The sequence below is a fragment of the Oncorhynchus mykiss genome, chromosome 4 (genome assembly GCF_013265735.2).
Source record: "Oncorhynchus mykiss isolate Arlee chromosome 4, USDA_OmykA_1.1, whole genome shotgun sequence".
Classification (NCBI taxonomy): domain Eukaryota; kingdom Metazoa; phylum Chordata; class Actinopteri; order Salmoniformes; family Salmonidae; genus Oncorhynchus; species Oncorhynchus mykiss.
In genome coordinates, this window is record NC_048568.1 from 9,403,651 (window position 1) to 9,420,747 (window position 17,097).

The window sequence follows — 17,097 nt, forward strand, 5'->3', positions numbered from 1 at the left end:
TTCGTGAGAATCAAATATGTGATTCATTATGACTAACTGATCTACGAATAATGAGTTGTTTATTTTATGATGCGAGGTCATTTGTTTATCAGTCAGCAGTCACCTGCAATGTCAAACAAGCCCAGTGAAAATTTGACATGTTTGGTTTCGCTCCTTTAGTAAGTGTAAAGAAGGACCACTATTCGAACAGCATTTTGTTTATTAAAAATGAAAGTAGTGTAAATTGTCAGTCCAATGATAAATGTTCATTTTCTCACATCTGTTACCAAAAGCACAACACTGTATTGACAATCGTCAACCCTGTCGGACAGCACACATAATAATATGCACTGATTAGTGTCTCTTAATGCCGTGTTCAAAACAACTGGGAACTCAGAAATCTCCGACTTCAGTGTGTTCAAGACAACCGGGAACTCTGAAAAAAACAAGCTCTGACTGGGAGAAATCTTTTAAGTCATCCAACTCGGACTTCCAAGTTGGGAACTCTGGCACCTTTCTAGAGCTCTGACTTTCCGAGCCGAAGATCACTGACGTCATGATTTGACCAATTTTTTTCAGAGTTCCCAGATGTCTTGAAAGCACCATAAGTGTATTCAGTTAGTGCCATTACAACAAAAAAATATCAAAATGTTAATAAAATGGAGACAATGTTTAAATAGTGGTTAGCCATTGTGGCCTTGATGGGAACAGCATTCAAAACAAAGGTAAAAGTCAACTTCAGTTACATGCAGCATCCTTTTCAACTCCCTTTATAACAGGATGACATAGCATCTCAGAATCCTTTTTGAATGCTAAAAAAATGCATCCTTCCTCCCATCCTTGAAGTAATCACACATATAATGTGATAGGATAGATTAAAGCAAATATCCCAATATATTACTTTTTACCTATTAAATAACGCTAGATCAGTGATAAGGATGTAAGTAAATGAACAGGGCAGTTATATGTTTTCACTGTGGCAGTGTCAAATGGGCACAATGAGATATTTTGAAATTTGCACCAGGATATGACATCATCAATACACCACTTGAGCACCAATGACCATGTTGATCCTCTTTCATCCCCAAAGGGAAAGGCAGAGGAAGAATAAAGACGAGGCTGGTTGTTTTTCTGCTGGTTGTTTGACATACAGTACCAATTGCTATCTCAACTCTTCTTTTCCATTGAGCGTCATGCAGAGAAGAGAGAAAAAAGTGATCGCTAATTGGCACCAGAGGGGTCAAATGCGTTTGTAACCAAGTGGGAATTTACCATATACAACTGGGAAAAATATATTTGAAAGGCCCTCCAATTGGTAATTACTAGTGGGAAACTCATACATCATCCTGAGCTCCCACTTCTCCCACATGCTGACCTCACCTACTTAGGAAATGACCTGGATAACAGCATTTTTCTGCAATTAAATGCAACAAATCATTATTTATAAAAAGCAATCTATTAATATGTTTTTTTAACACTCATTTGTTTACCAGCATGATAGCTTTTAGTTTATGGTTTAGGTAGCTTGTTGGCCATTAGCCAAATGATCTTTTCAAAGCACGTGAATGCATCCAACTGGTATTTACGACTTCACAATTGGTAAATTCCCACCTCCCACTTGGTTACGAAGCAGCATTATACAGTAGTGTGTTGTCACCGCTGTAGTTAATATGTGTCATCCAGGGCCGTCCTATCACAGAGTTGAGGTTGTGGCATTTGGGCCAGCTGGGTTTAGTATTGCTGATGTGAGTGGAGGCGGGTTCTCCATGAATCAGAGGAAGTTCAGTTGAGGCCACACCTGCCTCAGAGCTTATTACCTCCTAGACTTAATACTGCAGCACACCCAACCTCCCTATTCCCGACCAACTACCACAGTGAACACATGCTTCAATTTCTGCCTCATCTACTTTTAAAAACGACGGAGCAGCAGCCTGCAGAGCAACTCAAAAACGTAGCCATAGCTTGAGTGCTCCCTGGTGAACAATCACAGAATTTGACGCATCATACATTGCAGTGCAATGAGAGGCCTGCCTTCTGAAGGTGGGGAATGGTCATCGTGGCTGCAACTACTGTATGCAGAAAACCAAGAACAGTCTAGACAAGAAAAATAATGAAGTTGGAACACCTGTCATGGAAGGGGAGAGTGTCTGACCTGATGACTGTATGAGGTGGTCATGCCTGCCGATCTTGGCAATGGTAGAAGCTCTTCACACATTTTCTAAATGTTTGTTCTCGCCACTGTGCCTGGTGGCATTCCAGGAGCTTCCTCAAGGTCAGTCTTGGCTTTGCTGTCCCCTTTCTCTCCGGAGCCTTCTTATATTTTTTAGCGGTTTAGGATTCCTCTTAGCCTTTCGAGCATCAGAAGTCACTCCTTTTCGGGCTGCCTTACCAACACCGCAGTACATGGAGGCATCTGGCAAAAGAGACAACAATGGGTTGGACTACATAAGATGTCATCCTGCCACTTTTCCACTATCAGAACCAGGAAAAACTAGACCTAAGGATAGCCAAGCATGGTGGTTCAAGGAAGTAAACGTGTATTCTTAAACTAATTGGATATTTTTCCGCATAGTGCCAATGCTGCAAATACTGATAATAAGTGGGGACATCTTAATTTCACACAACTGAAAGAAAGTAATACTCAAGAAAATAAAAGGTGTTACCGTGTAGCTTTACTTACAGTGAGGACAAAAGGCTCCAACAACAAAGCTCTTCACTTCCAGTAGCTCTCTATTCTCTGCCAAATCTTTCCTGGCCTGGAATGTTGAGAAGTGTATTGCTAGCCACCAGTCCTTTCTGTACCCCATCTCCTCTGCAAAAATCTTCAGCCATTGTTTTCTAAAGGAAAATATAAATCCGTGGAATTGGCACAAATGAAGCATGACATAAGGACTTGCCAATTTGCCATGAGAAGAGACAAGCAATGTATGCCGAATTTAATTTATTCAAAGGGAGTGCATTTTCAATGTCCTCCTTTTGAGAGAGAGTAGTGTGGATTCATGCAGCCATCCTTACTTCATCCTCAGTCTCTTGATGATGTTCATCAAATGGTTCCAGACATCCAAGTTGCTCCTCCAACTGGAGTAGTCCAGGAGATCCAGAACCACACCTAGAGCCTTCTGAAGATCACCCTCATTCTCTGGGGAAAAAAACTCATCCTTTACTATGAACACCTTCATAGGACCAACATCAATGTGAAGAACACATCCACCAAACACATTCATCTGAATGTGTAAAAAAGCCCCCGAGGACAGAAACACACACGAAAACATTGAAAAATGACTAAAACATCAAGATAGACTTTAAAATGACTAGTTTCCCCTCATTTTACACCCCATTGTCCCTTTAAGACACTCAAAATCAATATCTTGTTATTATTATTCTATATTCACATACCCGACTGTACCAGAAGAGAACAGTATTCCGGCATCAACTCATGACTTGGGACCAATGTATGCAGGATCTAAGGCAAATGTAATCGAAAACATGGACTCATTAAACAGTACAGTACCAGTAGGCTATTGAGGGGCAGAGTACAGGACTAACTGTAGCCTAGAGATTTCACCTTACTGTGATTGTTTTAAAATGAAATGGTCAAAAAGAAACAAATTGCTTCTTAGCAAAGAACCATTTCTAAAGCAAGAATTTTGCTAGTACTGTCTGGGAGAGGTCTTTGTGGGGAGGGGAAATCCGAAAACTAGCTGTTATTGGCAGAGACGTTTGGAACTCTTTCTTATTGGTCTATTAACAAATTGACCACCTGGTGATGTCACCAGGCAGACCAAAACTCCACCCCACCAAAAACAGGCGGACATTTCAGGCGTCTCTTCAAACAACTCATACACCAAAAGGACATTATACATTTTCACAGTATTATTCAAACCTGTGGAAATGTATATAAAACACAGGAAATTATTTTACTGCACTGGGCCTTTAATAATGATAATAGTGCCCAACATTTCAGCTAGATTCCCCTGTTAAGAACAGCAATGGCCTCAGTACTACCTTCAGCACTTTGAGAAGTTTCTTCAGTGGATGGTTCTGTTTCTTCATGTACCGGTATAGGTAGACATGGGCATTGGGGTTGGGTGGGAAACTGTCGTCATAGGCATAGTCATTTAGAACCTTCACAGCTCCCTCGTGATCGTTGTAGAATTCCAGCATCTGCCATTGGCACGCGCAAGTCAAAACATTAGATCATCATAGGTAGTCTGATAAGGGAAAGTAGTTCAATGATGGAAAAGTAATACAATGATGGAAAAAGGGGATGCCAGGGGCCATGTTAAGTAGGGCAAATTGTAGTAAATCGTTTTGAAACGGAAAAATGAAAACAAGTATTTTTACTGGACAAATTCAGGTAGTACGTTACCGTTTGGTTTGGAAATTGTTCTTGTTTCATTCCTACTGAACACGAAGCAGTACTTACATCAATGTAACTCAGAACAAAAGGATCCCAGATGCCAGGAAGCTTCATGATCTCCTTCAGGTTCACAGAAGATTGTCGGAAGTAGCTATGCATTTCTTGGTTGACAGCTGCATCATACTCATCTAAAATATGTTAAAGTCCATGTTAAGCCAAAGCACAACCACAGGTTATGGTTACATTTTATTTGGCCATGTTTTTTGAAATGTATTGGAATTGTCCCTAAAGACACAGTTACATTATCTGGCCAGTAGATGGTGACGTAACCTAAGGATTTCCACTATCCCAATGTCATTGAAACCAATGAAAAATGGATACTTGGGGGTTGCCAGGTGTCCTCTTACCTGTGCTGGTTGCAGTGGCTTTCTTGTCACACCAGATTAAGTAATCCAGGAAGCCACTATAGGCCTGGATCAGCCTAATCCTCTGGGACTGACCGGCTGACTGCTTGCCATACCTCCAGCTCTCAGCGATGGACAGCTGAAGCTTGGCATCCTCAAACTGTGCTAGCCAGTCAAGTTAGTCCACATCGATCTCAACAAACCATTTCTGTATGGACTTTGTGCACAGGGGAATTGACATGCTGAAACAGGAAAGAGCCTTTCTCCAAAACTGTTGCCACAAAGTTGCAAGCACAGAATCGTCTAGAATGTCATTGTATGCTGTAGCGCTAAGATCTATTCACTGGAACTACAGGGCCTACACCAAAGCATGAAAAACAGCCCAAGACCATTATTCCTACACTTTACAGTTGGCACTATGCATTCGGGCAGGTAGTGTTCTCCTGGCATTCGCCAAACCCAGATTCATTCGTCGGACTGCTAGATGGTTAAAGCGTGATTCATCACTCCAGATAAATGTTTTCCACTGCTCCAGAGTTCAATGACAGCGAGCTTTACACTACTCCAGCCGACGCTCCCGAAGAACAGTTCTTGTGCTGAAGTTGCTTTCAGAGGCCGTTTGGATCTCAGTAGTGAGTGTTGCAACTGAGGATGATTTCTACGAGCTATGCGACTCAGCACTCGGCAGTTGTCTGTGTGCGTATGGGCTACCACTTCACAGCTGAGCTGTTGTTGCTCTAAGATGTTTCCACTTCACAATAACTGCACTTACAGTTGGCAGCTCTAGCAGGGCAGAAACTTGACAAACTGACTTGTTGGAAAGGTGGCATCCTATGATGGTGCCACGTTGAAAGTCACTGAGCTCTTCAGTAAGACCATTCTTTTGCCAATGGGATTCTATGGAGATTGCATGGCTGTGTATTCGATTTTATACACCTGTGATGGTGTGGCTGAAATAGCCAAAATAGCCAAATCTTCCATTCCAACCGGCGCCGACAGAGATGGCCGCCTCGCTTCGCGTTCCTAGGAAACTATGCAGTTTTTTGTTTTTTTAAGTGTTATTTCTTACATTAGTACCCCAGGTCATCTTAGGTTTCATTACATACAGTCGAGAAGAACTACTGAATATAAGATCAGCGTCAACTCACCATCAGTACGACCAAGAATATGTTTTTCGCGACGCGGATCCTGTGTTCTGCCTTACAAACAGGACAACGGAGTGGATCCCATGCAGCGACCCAAAGGAGGCTGCATTCATTGTAGCTGGGGATTTTAACAAGGCTAATCTGAAAACAAGACTCCCTAAATTTTATCAGCATATCGATTGCGCAACCAGGGGTGGAAAGACCTTGGATCATTGTTACTCTAACTTCCGCGACGCATATAAGGCCCTGCCCCGCCCCCCTTTCGGAAAAGCTGACCACGACTCCATTTTGTTGATCCCTGCCTACAGACAGAAACTAAAACAAGAGGCTCCCACGCTGAGGTCTGTCCAACGCTGGTCCGACCAAGCTGACTCCACACTCCAAGACTGCTTCCATCACGTGGACTGGGATATGTTTCGTATTGCGTCAGATAACAATATTGACGAATACGCTGATTCGGTGTGCGAGTTCATTAGAACGTGCGTTGAAGATGTTTTTCCCATAGCAACGATTAAAACATTCCCTAACCAGAAACCGTGGATTGATGGCAGCATTCGCGTGAAACTGAAAGCGCGAACCACTGCTTTTAATCAGGGCAAGGTGTCTGGTAACATGACCGAATACAAACAGTGCAGCTATTCCCTCCGCAAGGCTATCAAACAAGCTAAGCGTCAGTACAGAGACAAAGTAGAATCTAAATTCAACGGCTCAGACACAAGAGGCATGTGGCAGGGTCTACAGTCAATCACGGACTACAGGAAGAAATCCAGCCCAGTCACGGACCAGGATGTCTTGCTCCCAGGCAGACTAAATAACTTTTTTGCCCGCTTTGAGGACAATACAGTGCCACTGACACTGCCCGCAACTAAAACATGCGGACTCTCCTTCACTGCAGCCGACGTGAGGAAAACATTTAAACGTGTCAACCCTCGCAAGGCTGCAGGCCCAGACGGCATCCCCAGCCGCGCCCTCAGAGCATGCGCAGACCAGCTGGCTGGTGTGTTTACGGACATATTCAATCAATCCCTATCCCAGTCTGTTGTTCCCACATGCTTCAAGAGGGCCACCATTGTTCCTGTTCCCAAGAAAGCTAAGGTAACTGAGCTAAACGACTACCACCCCGTAGCACTCACTTCCGTCATCATGAAGTGCTTTGAGAGACTAGTCAAGGACCATATCACCTCCACCCTACCTGACACCCTAGACCCACTCCAATTTGCTTACCGCCCAAATAGGTCCACAGACGATGCAATCTCAACCACACTGCACACTGCCCTAACCCATCTGGACAAGAGGAATACCTATGTGAGAATGCTGTTCATCGACTACAGCTCGGCATTTAACACCATAGTGCCCTCCAAGCTCGTCATCAAGCTCAAGACCCTGGGTCTCGACCCCGCCCTGTGCAACTGGGTACTGGACTTCCTGACGGGCCGCCCCCAGGTGGTGAGGGTAGGCAACAACATCTCCACCCCGCTGATCCTCAACACTGGGGCCCCACAAGGGTGCGTTCTGAGCCCTCTCCTGTACTCCCTGTTCACCCACGACTGCGTGGCCACGCACGCCTCCAACTCAATCATCAAGTTTGCGGACGACACAACAGTGGTAGGCTTGATTACCAACAATGACGAGACGGCCTACAGGGAGGAGGTGAGGGCCCTCGGAGTGTGGTGTCAGGAGAATAACCTCACACTCAACGTCAACAAAACTAAGGAGATGATTGTGGACTTCAGGAAACAGCAGAGGGAACACCCCCCTATCCACATCGATGGAACAGTAGTGGAGAGGGTAGTAAGTTTTAAGTTCCTCGGCGTACACATCACAGACAAACTGAATTGGTCCACCCACACAGACAGCATCGTGAAGAAGGCGCAGCAGGCCTCTTCAACCTCAGGAGGCTGAAGAAATTCGGCTTGTCACCAAAAGCACTCACAAACTTCTACAGATGCACAATCGAGAGCATCCTGTCGGGCTGTATCACCGCCTGGTACGGCAACTGCTCCGCCCACAACCGTAAGGCTCTCCAGAGGGTAGTGAGGTCTGCACAACGCATCACCGGGGGCAAACTACCTGCCCTCCAGGACATCTACACCACCCGATGTCACAGGAAGGCCATAAAGATCATCAAGGACAGCAACCACCCGAGCCACTGCCTGTTCACCCCGCTATCATCCAGAAGGCGAGGTCAGTACAGGTGCATCAAAGCTGGGACCGAGAGACTGAAAAACAGATTCTATCTCAAGGCCATCAGACTGTTAAACAGCCACCACTAACATTGAGTGGCTGCTGCCAACATACTGACTCAACTCCAGCCACTTTAATAATGGGAATTGATGGGAAATGATGTAAAATATATCACTAGCCACTTTAAACAATGCTACCTAATATAATGTTCCCTACATTACTCATCTCATATGTATATGTATATACTGTACTCTATATCATCTACTGCATCCTTATGTAATACATGTATCACTAGCCACTTTAACTATGCCACTTTGTTTACATACTCATCTCATATGTATATACTGCACTCAATACCATCTACTGCATCTTGCCTATGCCGCTCTGTAACATCACTCATTCATATATCTTTATGTACATATTCTTTATCCCCTTACACTTACACTTGTGTCTATAAGGTAGTAGTTTTGGAATTGTTAGCTAGATTACTTGTTGGTTATTACTGCATTGTCGGAACTAGAAGCATTTCGCTACACTCGCACTAACATCTGCTAACCATGTGTATGTGACAAATAAAATTTGATTTGATTTGAAGTCTAGGTCCAAGTGGCTTCTAAACAGCTTCTAACCCCAAGCCATAAGACTTCTGAACATCTAATCAAATGGCTACCCAGACTATTTGGATTGCCCCCCCCCCCCCCCCCCCCCCTCCCCTTACACCGCTGCTACTCTGTTATTATCTGTGCATAGTCACTTTAATAACTCTACCTACATGTACATATTACCTCGACTAACCAGTGCCCTCGCACATAGACTCCGTACGGGTACCCCTGTATATAGTCTCACTACTGTAATTTTACTGCTGCTCTTTAATTACTTGTTCCTTTTATTTCTTATTCATATTTTTTAAACTACATTGTTGGTTAGGGGCTTGTAAGTAAGCATTTCACTGTAAGGTTGTGTTCAGCGCATGTGACTAATAACATTTTATTTGATTTATAGAATACAATACAGTATATACATATGAGATGATGTGATGCAATATGTAAACACAATTTAAAAGTGACTAAGATACCGTAGAATAGTGTGGAGTGCAGTTTATACATATTGTGACGACCCTCCTGCTCTGTCTGCCGTATTCTTTCGCTTTGCTCTTGTTTTCCTTATTAGGATGTTGGCGGGCTGAGCTGGGAGGATCGTCAGCGACATGGGACACACGTGGGCCCGGGTGTGTCCCCGGATAAATGCACCAATTCCTCATTCATTGGGGAGACCCTCCATGCATGCACACTTATAGATTTTGGTTGTGGCATTTTTGTGGCCATTTGGTTGCTTTGGTACCTTTCAACACTCTTCATTATCACCTTTATGCACACAAACACTCACCATTGTTAATTGTATTTAGTTTACTTCAGTTAATAAATATATTTTGTTATTCCTTATCTCCACCTTGTCTCCTTTTTGTTACGAACTTCGAGCTGGTTCGTGATGAGATGAGTAATGCTAGATACGGAAACATTATTCAAGTGGCAGTGATCCATTTCTAAAATTGGCAGTGATTCCAAATCTTTGTCTATAGGCAGCCGCCTCTGATGTGCTAGTGATGTTTCGCAGTCTGATGGCCTTGAGATCGAGAGACTGAAAAACAGCTTCTGTCTACACAGACCCTGGTTCGATTCCAGGTTGTATCACAACCAGCTGTGATTGGGAGTCCCATAGGGAAGCGCACAATTGGCCCAGCGTTGTCCGGGTTTATCCGGGGTAGGCCGTAATTGTAAATAAGAAACTCTTTTTTTAACTGACTTGCCTATGTAACGGTATAACTTTAGACCGTCCCCTCGCCCATACCCGGGCGCGAACTAGGGACCTTCTGCACACATCAACAGTCACCCTCGAAGCATCGTTACCCATCGCTCCACAAAAGCCGCGGCCCTTGCAGAGCAAGGGGAACTACTTCTTCAAGGTCTCAAAACAAGTGACGTCACTGATTGAAACGCTATTTAGCGCCCACGCTAACTAAGCTAGCCGTTTCACATCCGTTACACCTAGATAAATGTTAAATCAAAAAATGTAATTAAATAAATTGTCTTTGGTATTGGCCTGTAATTTGTTGCAATGCTTTTTTTTGTCATTTCATTGGCAATGACATGCAGCTTGGATCATTACGGTCATTGAGGGTCCTCCCAAATAGTGAGTAAAATTATGTCCTCAGGTTTAATGGGGTGATTGTAGTCTAGTCGGGTGGGAGTGGCTACTATTTTGATAACGGGTGAAACAAAAACAACTGGATCGCCAACCCGTAGCTTCGTCCAGCAACTAGGCATTTGTATTAACATTTATTTGATCAATTCTGACTTTTACAGGTTAATATAAATGTAGTTTATAGCCCACCCTGAAAATGTGAGTCACATCCTCTCTGTTTTTCAGGCACTGGGTACCAAAACAATCAACATGTGCTTTTGATGTATCATAATAAATCTGCGGTAGTCAGATCGTCAAATCAAATGGGATTTTGCGTTCACTTGTCAGTAAACTTGTGGACGGTTTAGTTCTATCCAACAAATACGTGATAAACCCGAATCAGAACTTGTATTGTGACGCAATAAGAAGCTTTTATTCTGCGTTCTGGTTTCATGTCCTTGCTCTTATTTTTGACATTATCTGCCCAGATTTTGATATTTGCCTCTACGATCAACATCCTACGAATTGTTCCAGCCTTGGATTTTCCGACGTGTAGGCTTCATCTGCTCATGCTCCAGCAGAACCAGCCAGCCCAATTACCAACATGGCTGTAAATGTTTCTTACGTATACATTTTTATTTTATGTATTCATAATTTCATATCCAAAGCCGCAGTCGAAGGGAGATTCTCCGACTTCAAAAGCTGTGCAGACGAGGAATGCAGTAGTAAGTACTTGGCGCTGAACTCAAGCGAACTTTCAGGATGCTTCCATCTTTCCATAGCTAGCTAGCTTGACCGGTGTTGTCATTTCAAAGGGAAGTTGTAAATACCAATACATAATAACCTAATGTAACGGATGTGAAACGGCTAGCTTAGTTAGCGTGGGCGCTAAATAGCGTTTCAATCAGTGACGCCACTTGCTCTGAAACATTGAAGTAGTAGTTCCCGCTCTGCAAGGGCCGCGCGTTTGTGGAGCGATGGGTAACGATGCGAGGGTGACTGTTGATGTGTGCAGAGGGTCCCTGGTTCGCGCCCGGGTACTGGTGCGAGGGGACGGTTTAAACTTATATTTACATTGATGCTGTTGACCCGGATTACTAGTTGACTAACTAGCTACATGACAACTTGCCAGTTGATCTGGCGACTGCCACTAGCTAGCTACACACAAGAGGATGTTAGCTTGATTGTAATCAACCTCTATAGTTACTTACTAAATGGACCATAAATATATCAAATTCTGTTGGCTTAGGAAGCAAATTGCAAGATGGTGTATAGGCCTGGTTAGCTATAAAGCTAGCTATTGCACCCCTCTGCTTGCAAGTTCTTCTCTTTTTACATCTACCTTATCAAGACAAAAACAATATTCTATTTACCCTTAATGCTTGGCTTTCCTTTTGGATACTATGGCTCTGTAAAAAGAGAAGCAGATAAAATAAGGCTTACTTTAGTGATTTGTATTCTATTCACGCTCTGATTGTGCATGGGGCACAAAGGGTGGACGCTGAGGTAATGGGCTGAAATCTTTGGTAGGGGTGAAACAACTGATCTTTGAATCAGTTCCTCTCCACAGTGCTCTTGTGCCGGGGGAAAGCTTTTAGCGATTTCACCGGACCAGACTGTCGGTTTCTGCCATTTAAAAAAGGAGAGACTATATATGTCTACTATAAACTCTCAAGCCAGAGGACAAATATATGGGCAGGGAGTGTAAGTATGAGTTAATATTTCATTACAGCACCTGTCAAACGTTTGGACACATCTACTCATTCAATGGTTTTACTTTATTTGTACTATTTTCTACATTGTAGCATAATAGTGAAGACATCAACACTTTGGAAAACACATGGAATCATGTAGCAACCAAAAAAGTGTTAAACAAATCAAAATATATTTTAGATTCTTCAAAGAATCCAATGTCTTGATGACTGCTTTGCACACACTTGGCATTCTGTCAACCAGCTTCATGAGGTAGTCACCTGGAATGCATTTCAATTAACAGGTGTGCCTTATTAAAATGTTATTTGTGGAATTTATTTCCTTCTTAATGCGTTTGAGCCAGTTGTGTTGTGACAAGGTTCGGGTGGTATACAGAAGATTTGGTAAAATACCAAGTCCATATTATGGCAAGAACAGTGCAGTCGCAAAAACCATCAAGTCCTATGATGAAACTGGCTCTTAATGAGGCCTGCCACAAGAAAGGAAGACCCAGTGCTACCTCTGCTGCAGAGGATAAGTTCATTAGAGTTAACTGCACCTCATATTGAAGCCCAAGTAAATGCTTCACAGAGTTCAAGTAACAGACATAGCCCAACATCAACTGATCAGAGGAGACTGTGTGAATCGGGCCTTCATTGTTGAATTGCTGCAAAGAAACCACTACTGAAGGACCCTAATAATAATAATAAGAGACTTGCTTGGACCTAGACACATGAGCAATGGACATTTAGACTGGTGGAAATCTGTCCTTTGGTCTGATGAGTACAAATTTGAGAGTTTTGGTTCCAACTGCCGTGTCTTTGTGAGATGCAGAGTAGGTGAACAAATTATCTCGACTTGTGTGGTTCCCACCGTGAAGCATGGAAGAGGTGTGGGGGTGCTATGCTGGTGACACTGTCTGTGATTTATTTAGAATTCAAGGCTCACTTAACTGGCATGGCTACCACAGCATTCTGCAGTGATACGCCAACCCATGTGGTTTGTGCTTAGTGGGACTATTATTTGTTTCTCAGCAGGACAATGACCCAACACATCTCCAGGCTGTTTTGGGCTTTTTGTGTGTTTTTTTTTTTTGAGTGATGGAGTGCTGCATCAGATGACCTGGCCTCCACAATCTCCCGACCTCAACCCAATTTGAGATGGTTTGGGATGAATTGGACCGCAGAGTGAAGGAAAAGCAGCCAACAAGAGCTCAACATATGTGGGAACTCCTTCAAGACTGTTGGAAAAGCATTCCTGGTTCAACAACACCACAAGCATTTTGCAACACCTGCAATAACATCTGCTAAACAAGTGTATGTGACCAATAAAATTTGATTTGATTTGGGCTACTTTGAAGAATATCAAATATATTTAAATATTTTTTGTACACTTTTTGGGGGTTACTACATGATTCCATATGTGTTATTTCATAGTTTTGATGTCTTCACTATTATTCTACAATGTAGAATATAAAGAAAAACTCTTGAATGAATAGGTGTGTCCAAACTTTCTTACTGGTACTTTATGTGATAACATTGCAGTCTAGAAGGAATGTTGAAGCTTTTTCTGTTTTGTTAACATGTTTCATTCTCTGTTTTGTTTCCATTTCTTACAATAGGTTGGTAACAGCTTTGGTTACTTCAATAAGGACCAACTCGTAATCAATCACATATACACTGAAAAAGAATTGGAGATTCCTGCTGAGGTAAGTCAATAAATAGATGTAGGCCTAGTTCACTACTGCCAATGCATCATCGCTTAAAACATTATCTGGAATGACTGAACTTCTTTCTGAAATAGGTAGTATGACTCAAACAATGTTTTCTTTTCTTTTCAGGAAACCGACTTTGTTTGCTTTGACACTGGACACGATAAGTTTGACAGTTATGACATTGATTTACTGTTAGGTTCCTCTTTATTGTTAACAGACAAGGAGGAATATGTGCAAGTAACCACAGAGACTTTTTACCTTAACAAAAGTGCTGAGAGCACCACGGTGGAAGTGGATGAGCCTCCACCTGAAGTGACATTGTTAGAAAATGATGAGATTGATAGGGATGTTCCTGAGGACATTGATAAGGTTGTAGAGGTTCTAGATAATGATGATCTGAGACATTTTGAGGCTTTAGAGTCCTCTCTGCCTCACCCTGAAACTCTTGACACAAAGGGAGTGGAATATAACACTGTACTTGAGACCACAGCTGAGAGGATCAAAGATTACCTTCAGAAAGATCAGCAGAGGACAGAGGACTCTGTGCCGTACAGTGTTGTTGAACCAGGGGAAGGTGAGATCAAAGAAACCCCCTCAGAACCTCTATCCAAAGATGATCCTGAGTTAGAAAATGCACCTGATGGTTTTTCAGAAGGCAGACCTATTCCGGAGTTAAAAACCACACTTGGAATAACTTTTGATGCTGTCACTTCCAATGATGAGGACACTTGGAAGGTGACTCCATATGATAAGGAAAGTGACAAGACTGAATATCAGCAGGATGAGGAAAGTGATTATCATCTCAGGGAAACTCCATTGCTGGCTTTTTCTGAAGAAAGTTCTAATTTGGAACACGAGAACATTCTGGAATCTGATCATACAGATGAGGAAGACAGTCTATCAGAGGTACCTCATACACAGAAACAGGACTCCAAGGACAATAACCTGTGGTCTGCATTTGGTGATACAGTTTTTAACGTTGTCAGTGGTGGGGAAAGAATAGCTCATGTTGCCAGTTCAGAGGAAAATGAGGAGGATGACGAAGGTGAGATTACACCAGTGCAGCCTCCCAAAATTGAAGAACCCAAGGAGTCATTTGGCTGTTCTACTTCCTCTGAGCTAATCTTTGAGCAACCTGCGGCCTTTAATTTCAGTGATGATGCTGTCAAAGTACCCGATGAGGATTCTCAGATGTTGCAGTTTGAGGATGAATCTGAAGAAGCTGACATTGAACCTTCAACACCTCCTGCTTATGAGGCAGGACACACTGAGGCTTTAGCAGAGAATCTTACAGTAGATGACAGCCCAGTCCCTAAACAGCTCTCACAGACAGACATGCTCTCAGACTTTGATAGTAAAATTAACGAATTAGAGCAGAAACAAGCTGTTGAAGAACTCCCCATACAAAAAGAGGAGTCAATAGATTTCTCACAAGTAGAGAATACATTTAAACAGGGTGGTACAGAGCTTTTTAGACTATTGCGAGAACCATACCAGAAGATCCCGGATCCAAGTAAAAACACAATGGTGAAAGAGAGCCATCTTGAACTCCCCATAGAGGAGGATGATTCAATACACCTAGTGGGGGAAGAGATTGAGGAAGAGTTGCTAGAGGATGAAAATGTGGTATTGTCTTCATCCAAAACTGAGCACACTGATGAAAATGACACAGAAAGTATATCTGAATTTGGGTCAGAGCAACCCAATAATTATACACAAACCGATGTTGTATCCAGTGATGTGTTGGATGTGGTCCAACACGACGAGGCTATTGACATAGAACCTGAGGTGCATGAGACTGAAAATGATGCTGAAAGCCACACACCCTCACTTAAAGATAAAGTTCTGGATCCCCTTCCAAACAAGGAGACGGAAAACAGTGACAATGTGTTGAGGCTGACACTATTGCGAGACCACTTCAAGGAGGAGGATATGGAGCGCCTCCAAAAGATTCTAGGTCTTCAGAATCTCTTTAGGGTGGAGTTCCTGTTTTCTGACCTGGAGCTGAAGGCTGCCTGGCTGTCCCAGACAAACACCAGTAAGGACATTGAAAAGGTGCTGGAAGCCATTTTGGAAGCCTCTGAAACCCCAATCTTGGATGAGATTGAGAGGATGCTGGATGCCCAGGAGAACGCTGACCTGCAGCAGGAGGCTGGTGAGTTTGTTGAGGAAGCTTCCATTTTGGACGACTTCCAGGAATTGGTGTTCACCCTGAGTCAGAAGTACTCAACGGCCAGAAACAGTGCTCCCATGGCAGTGGGCAGTCAACTACACCCTGACACAGGTAATATTTTTTTTTTTCAGCTTATGTTCATGTCAGAGTATAGGAGGATTAAAACCTTTTGTTAAATAAATATTTGGAAAGTCTCATTACATTGCTAATGACGTGATAATAATGCCTGGAGATTTGGTTTGCAGAATAAGCTGTATTTAAGAAATGCCCAAGAAGTACAACAAAGTAAATAGTAATCTGTTGACAGAACAAATACACTTCCTGACAATGCCAGTTAGATTGTAATGCATGAACATTTGCTCACTGTTTGCACCTCTCTGAATGTTTCAAAAGATGTGGATATGTCTGATGATGCGGAGGAAGAGAAGACATTCCCGCAGTCTGTGGAGGACATAGACAAGGACAACCTCACTGTGACAGAGACGGGTGAAGAGACTAAGGCACCTGAGAAGATACCAGATATGGGCATTGATGAGGATAGTGGGTACTTGAACAGGAACAAAGACAATCAGGCAAGCTCTAAAACTCCAGAAGAAATCCAGAGGGGCCCTCAAACTATTTTGGAAAATACCTTGGACATGGGACTTAGCGTAGACATGGATCACCCTCCCTCAGGTTCATTATATTTCCCTACTTTTGAAATTGTGGTGAGATGTAAACTGTATGCATTAACCTAATTTGCTTGTGCTGTATTTCCAGGATCTCTGGAGTCACCTCCTGTCACTGATTTCCATGAAGATGAGCAGAGTGGTTCATCATTCGTATCAGTGCTAATTTTATCTGGTCATCTCATCACCCTGTTTTATGAGTATCTTGGAATATATGGTGTTATGGTAAGTTACTTCATGTATTTCTCTCTTGTGAATGGGCTTTCCTTTCCATTGTAATTGACTAATTGCCTGCATGTAGTGCTTAGGACTCAAGTATTCATACTTATTTTATTATTGCTGGGACAATGCATGTATTATTTTTATTTGGGGGGGCATTTGCCATGCTGACAGCGTTACCCAACCCTTCCCCTTTTTTTCAACTGGTAGTTGAGTACAGCACCGTTTCCGTTAAATTAAACGTTCCAGAACGTAAAAACGTACTGAATGCAGCCCAGGTTCAGTGATCCTTTCCCATTTTTTTGTAGACTTGTTCTAGTGAAGTGTAGGCTGAAGTTAAGTGTCCACAGCCGGTGTTTTGCTTATTGAGTGGGATAT

At 42.8% G+C, this 17,097-nt stretch overlaps 2 protein-coding genes and 1 long non-coding RNA gene across 8 annotated transcripts in view; 2 read left to right on the plus strand and 1 right to left on the minus strand.

Moving 5' to 3' along the window:
• The window catches only part of LOC118964433 (transport and Golgi organization protein 1 homolog), a 70,238-nt gene that overhangs the window by 38,798 nt on the left and 14,343 nt on the right, over positions 1–17,097 (plus strand). The window lies entirely within an intron of this gene.
• Positions 180–17,097, minus strand: part of LOC110522043 (TATA box-binding protein-associated factor RNA polymerase I subunit A) — a 44,712-nt gene continuing 27,794 nt past the window's right edge. Inside the window, exon 10 of the mRNA XM_036975597.1 lies at positions 180–2,392. Coding sequence (XP_036831492.1) covers positions 2,253–2,392 — 140 coding nt within the window. The 3' untranslated portion in view covers positions 180–2,252. The remainder of the gene's footprint in view (positions 2,393–17,097) is intronic.
• Positions 11,231–14,713, plus strand: LOC118964436. The gene is made up of 4 exons (XR_005051460.1): positions 11,231–11,290; positions 11,824–11,957; positions 13,567–13,653; positions 13,786–14,713. It is a non-coding gene; the product is annotated as an uncharacterized LOC118964436 (long non-coding RNA).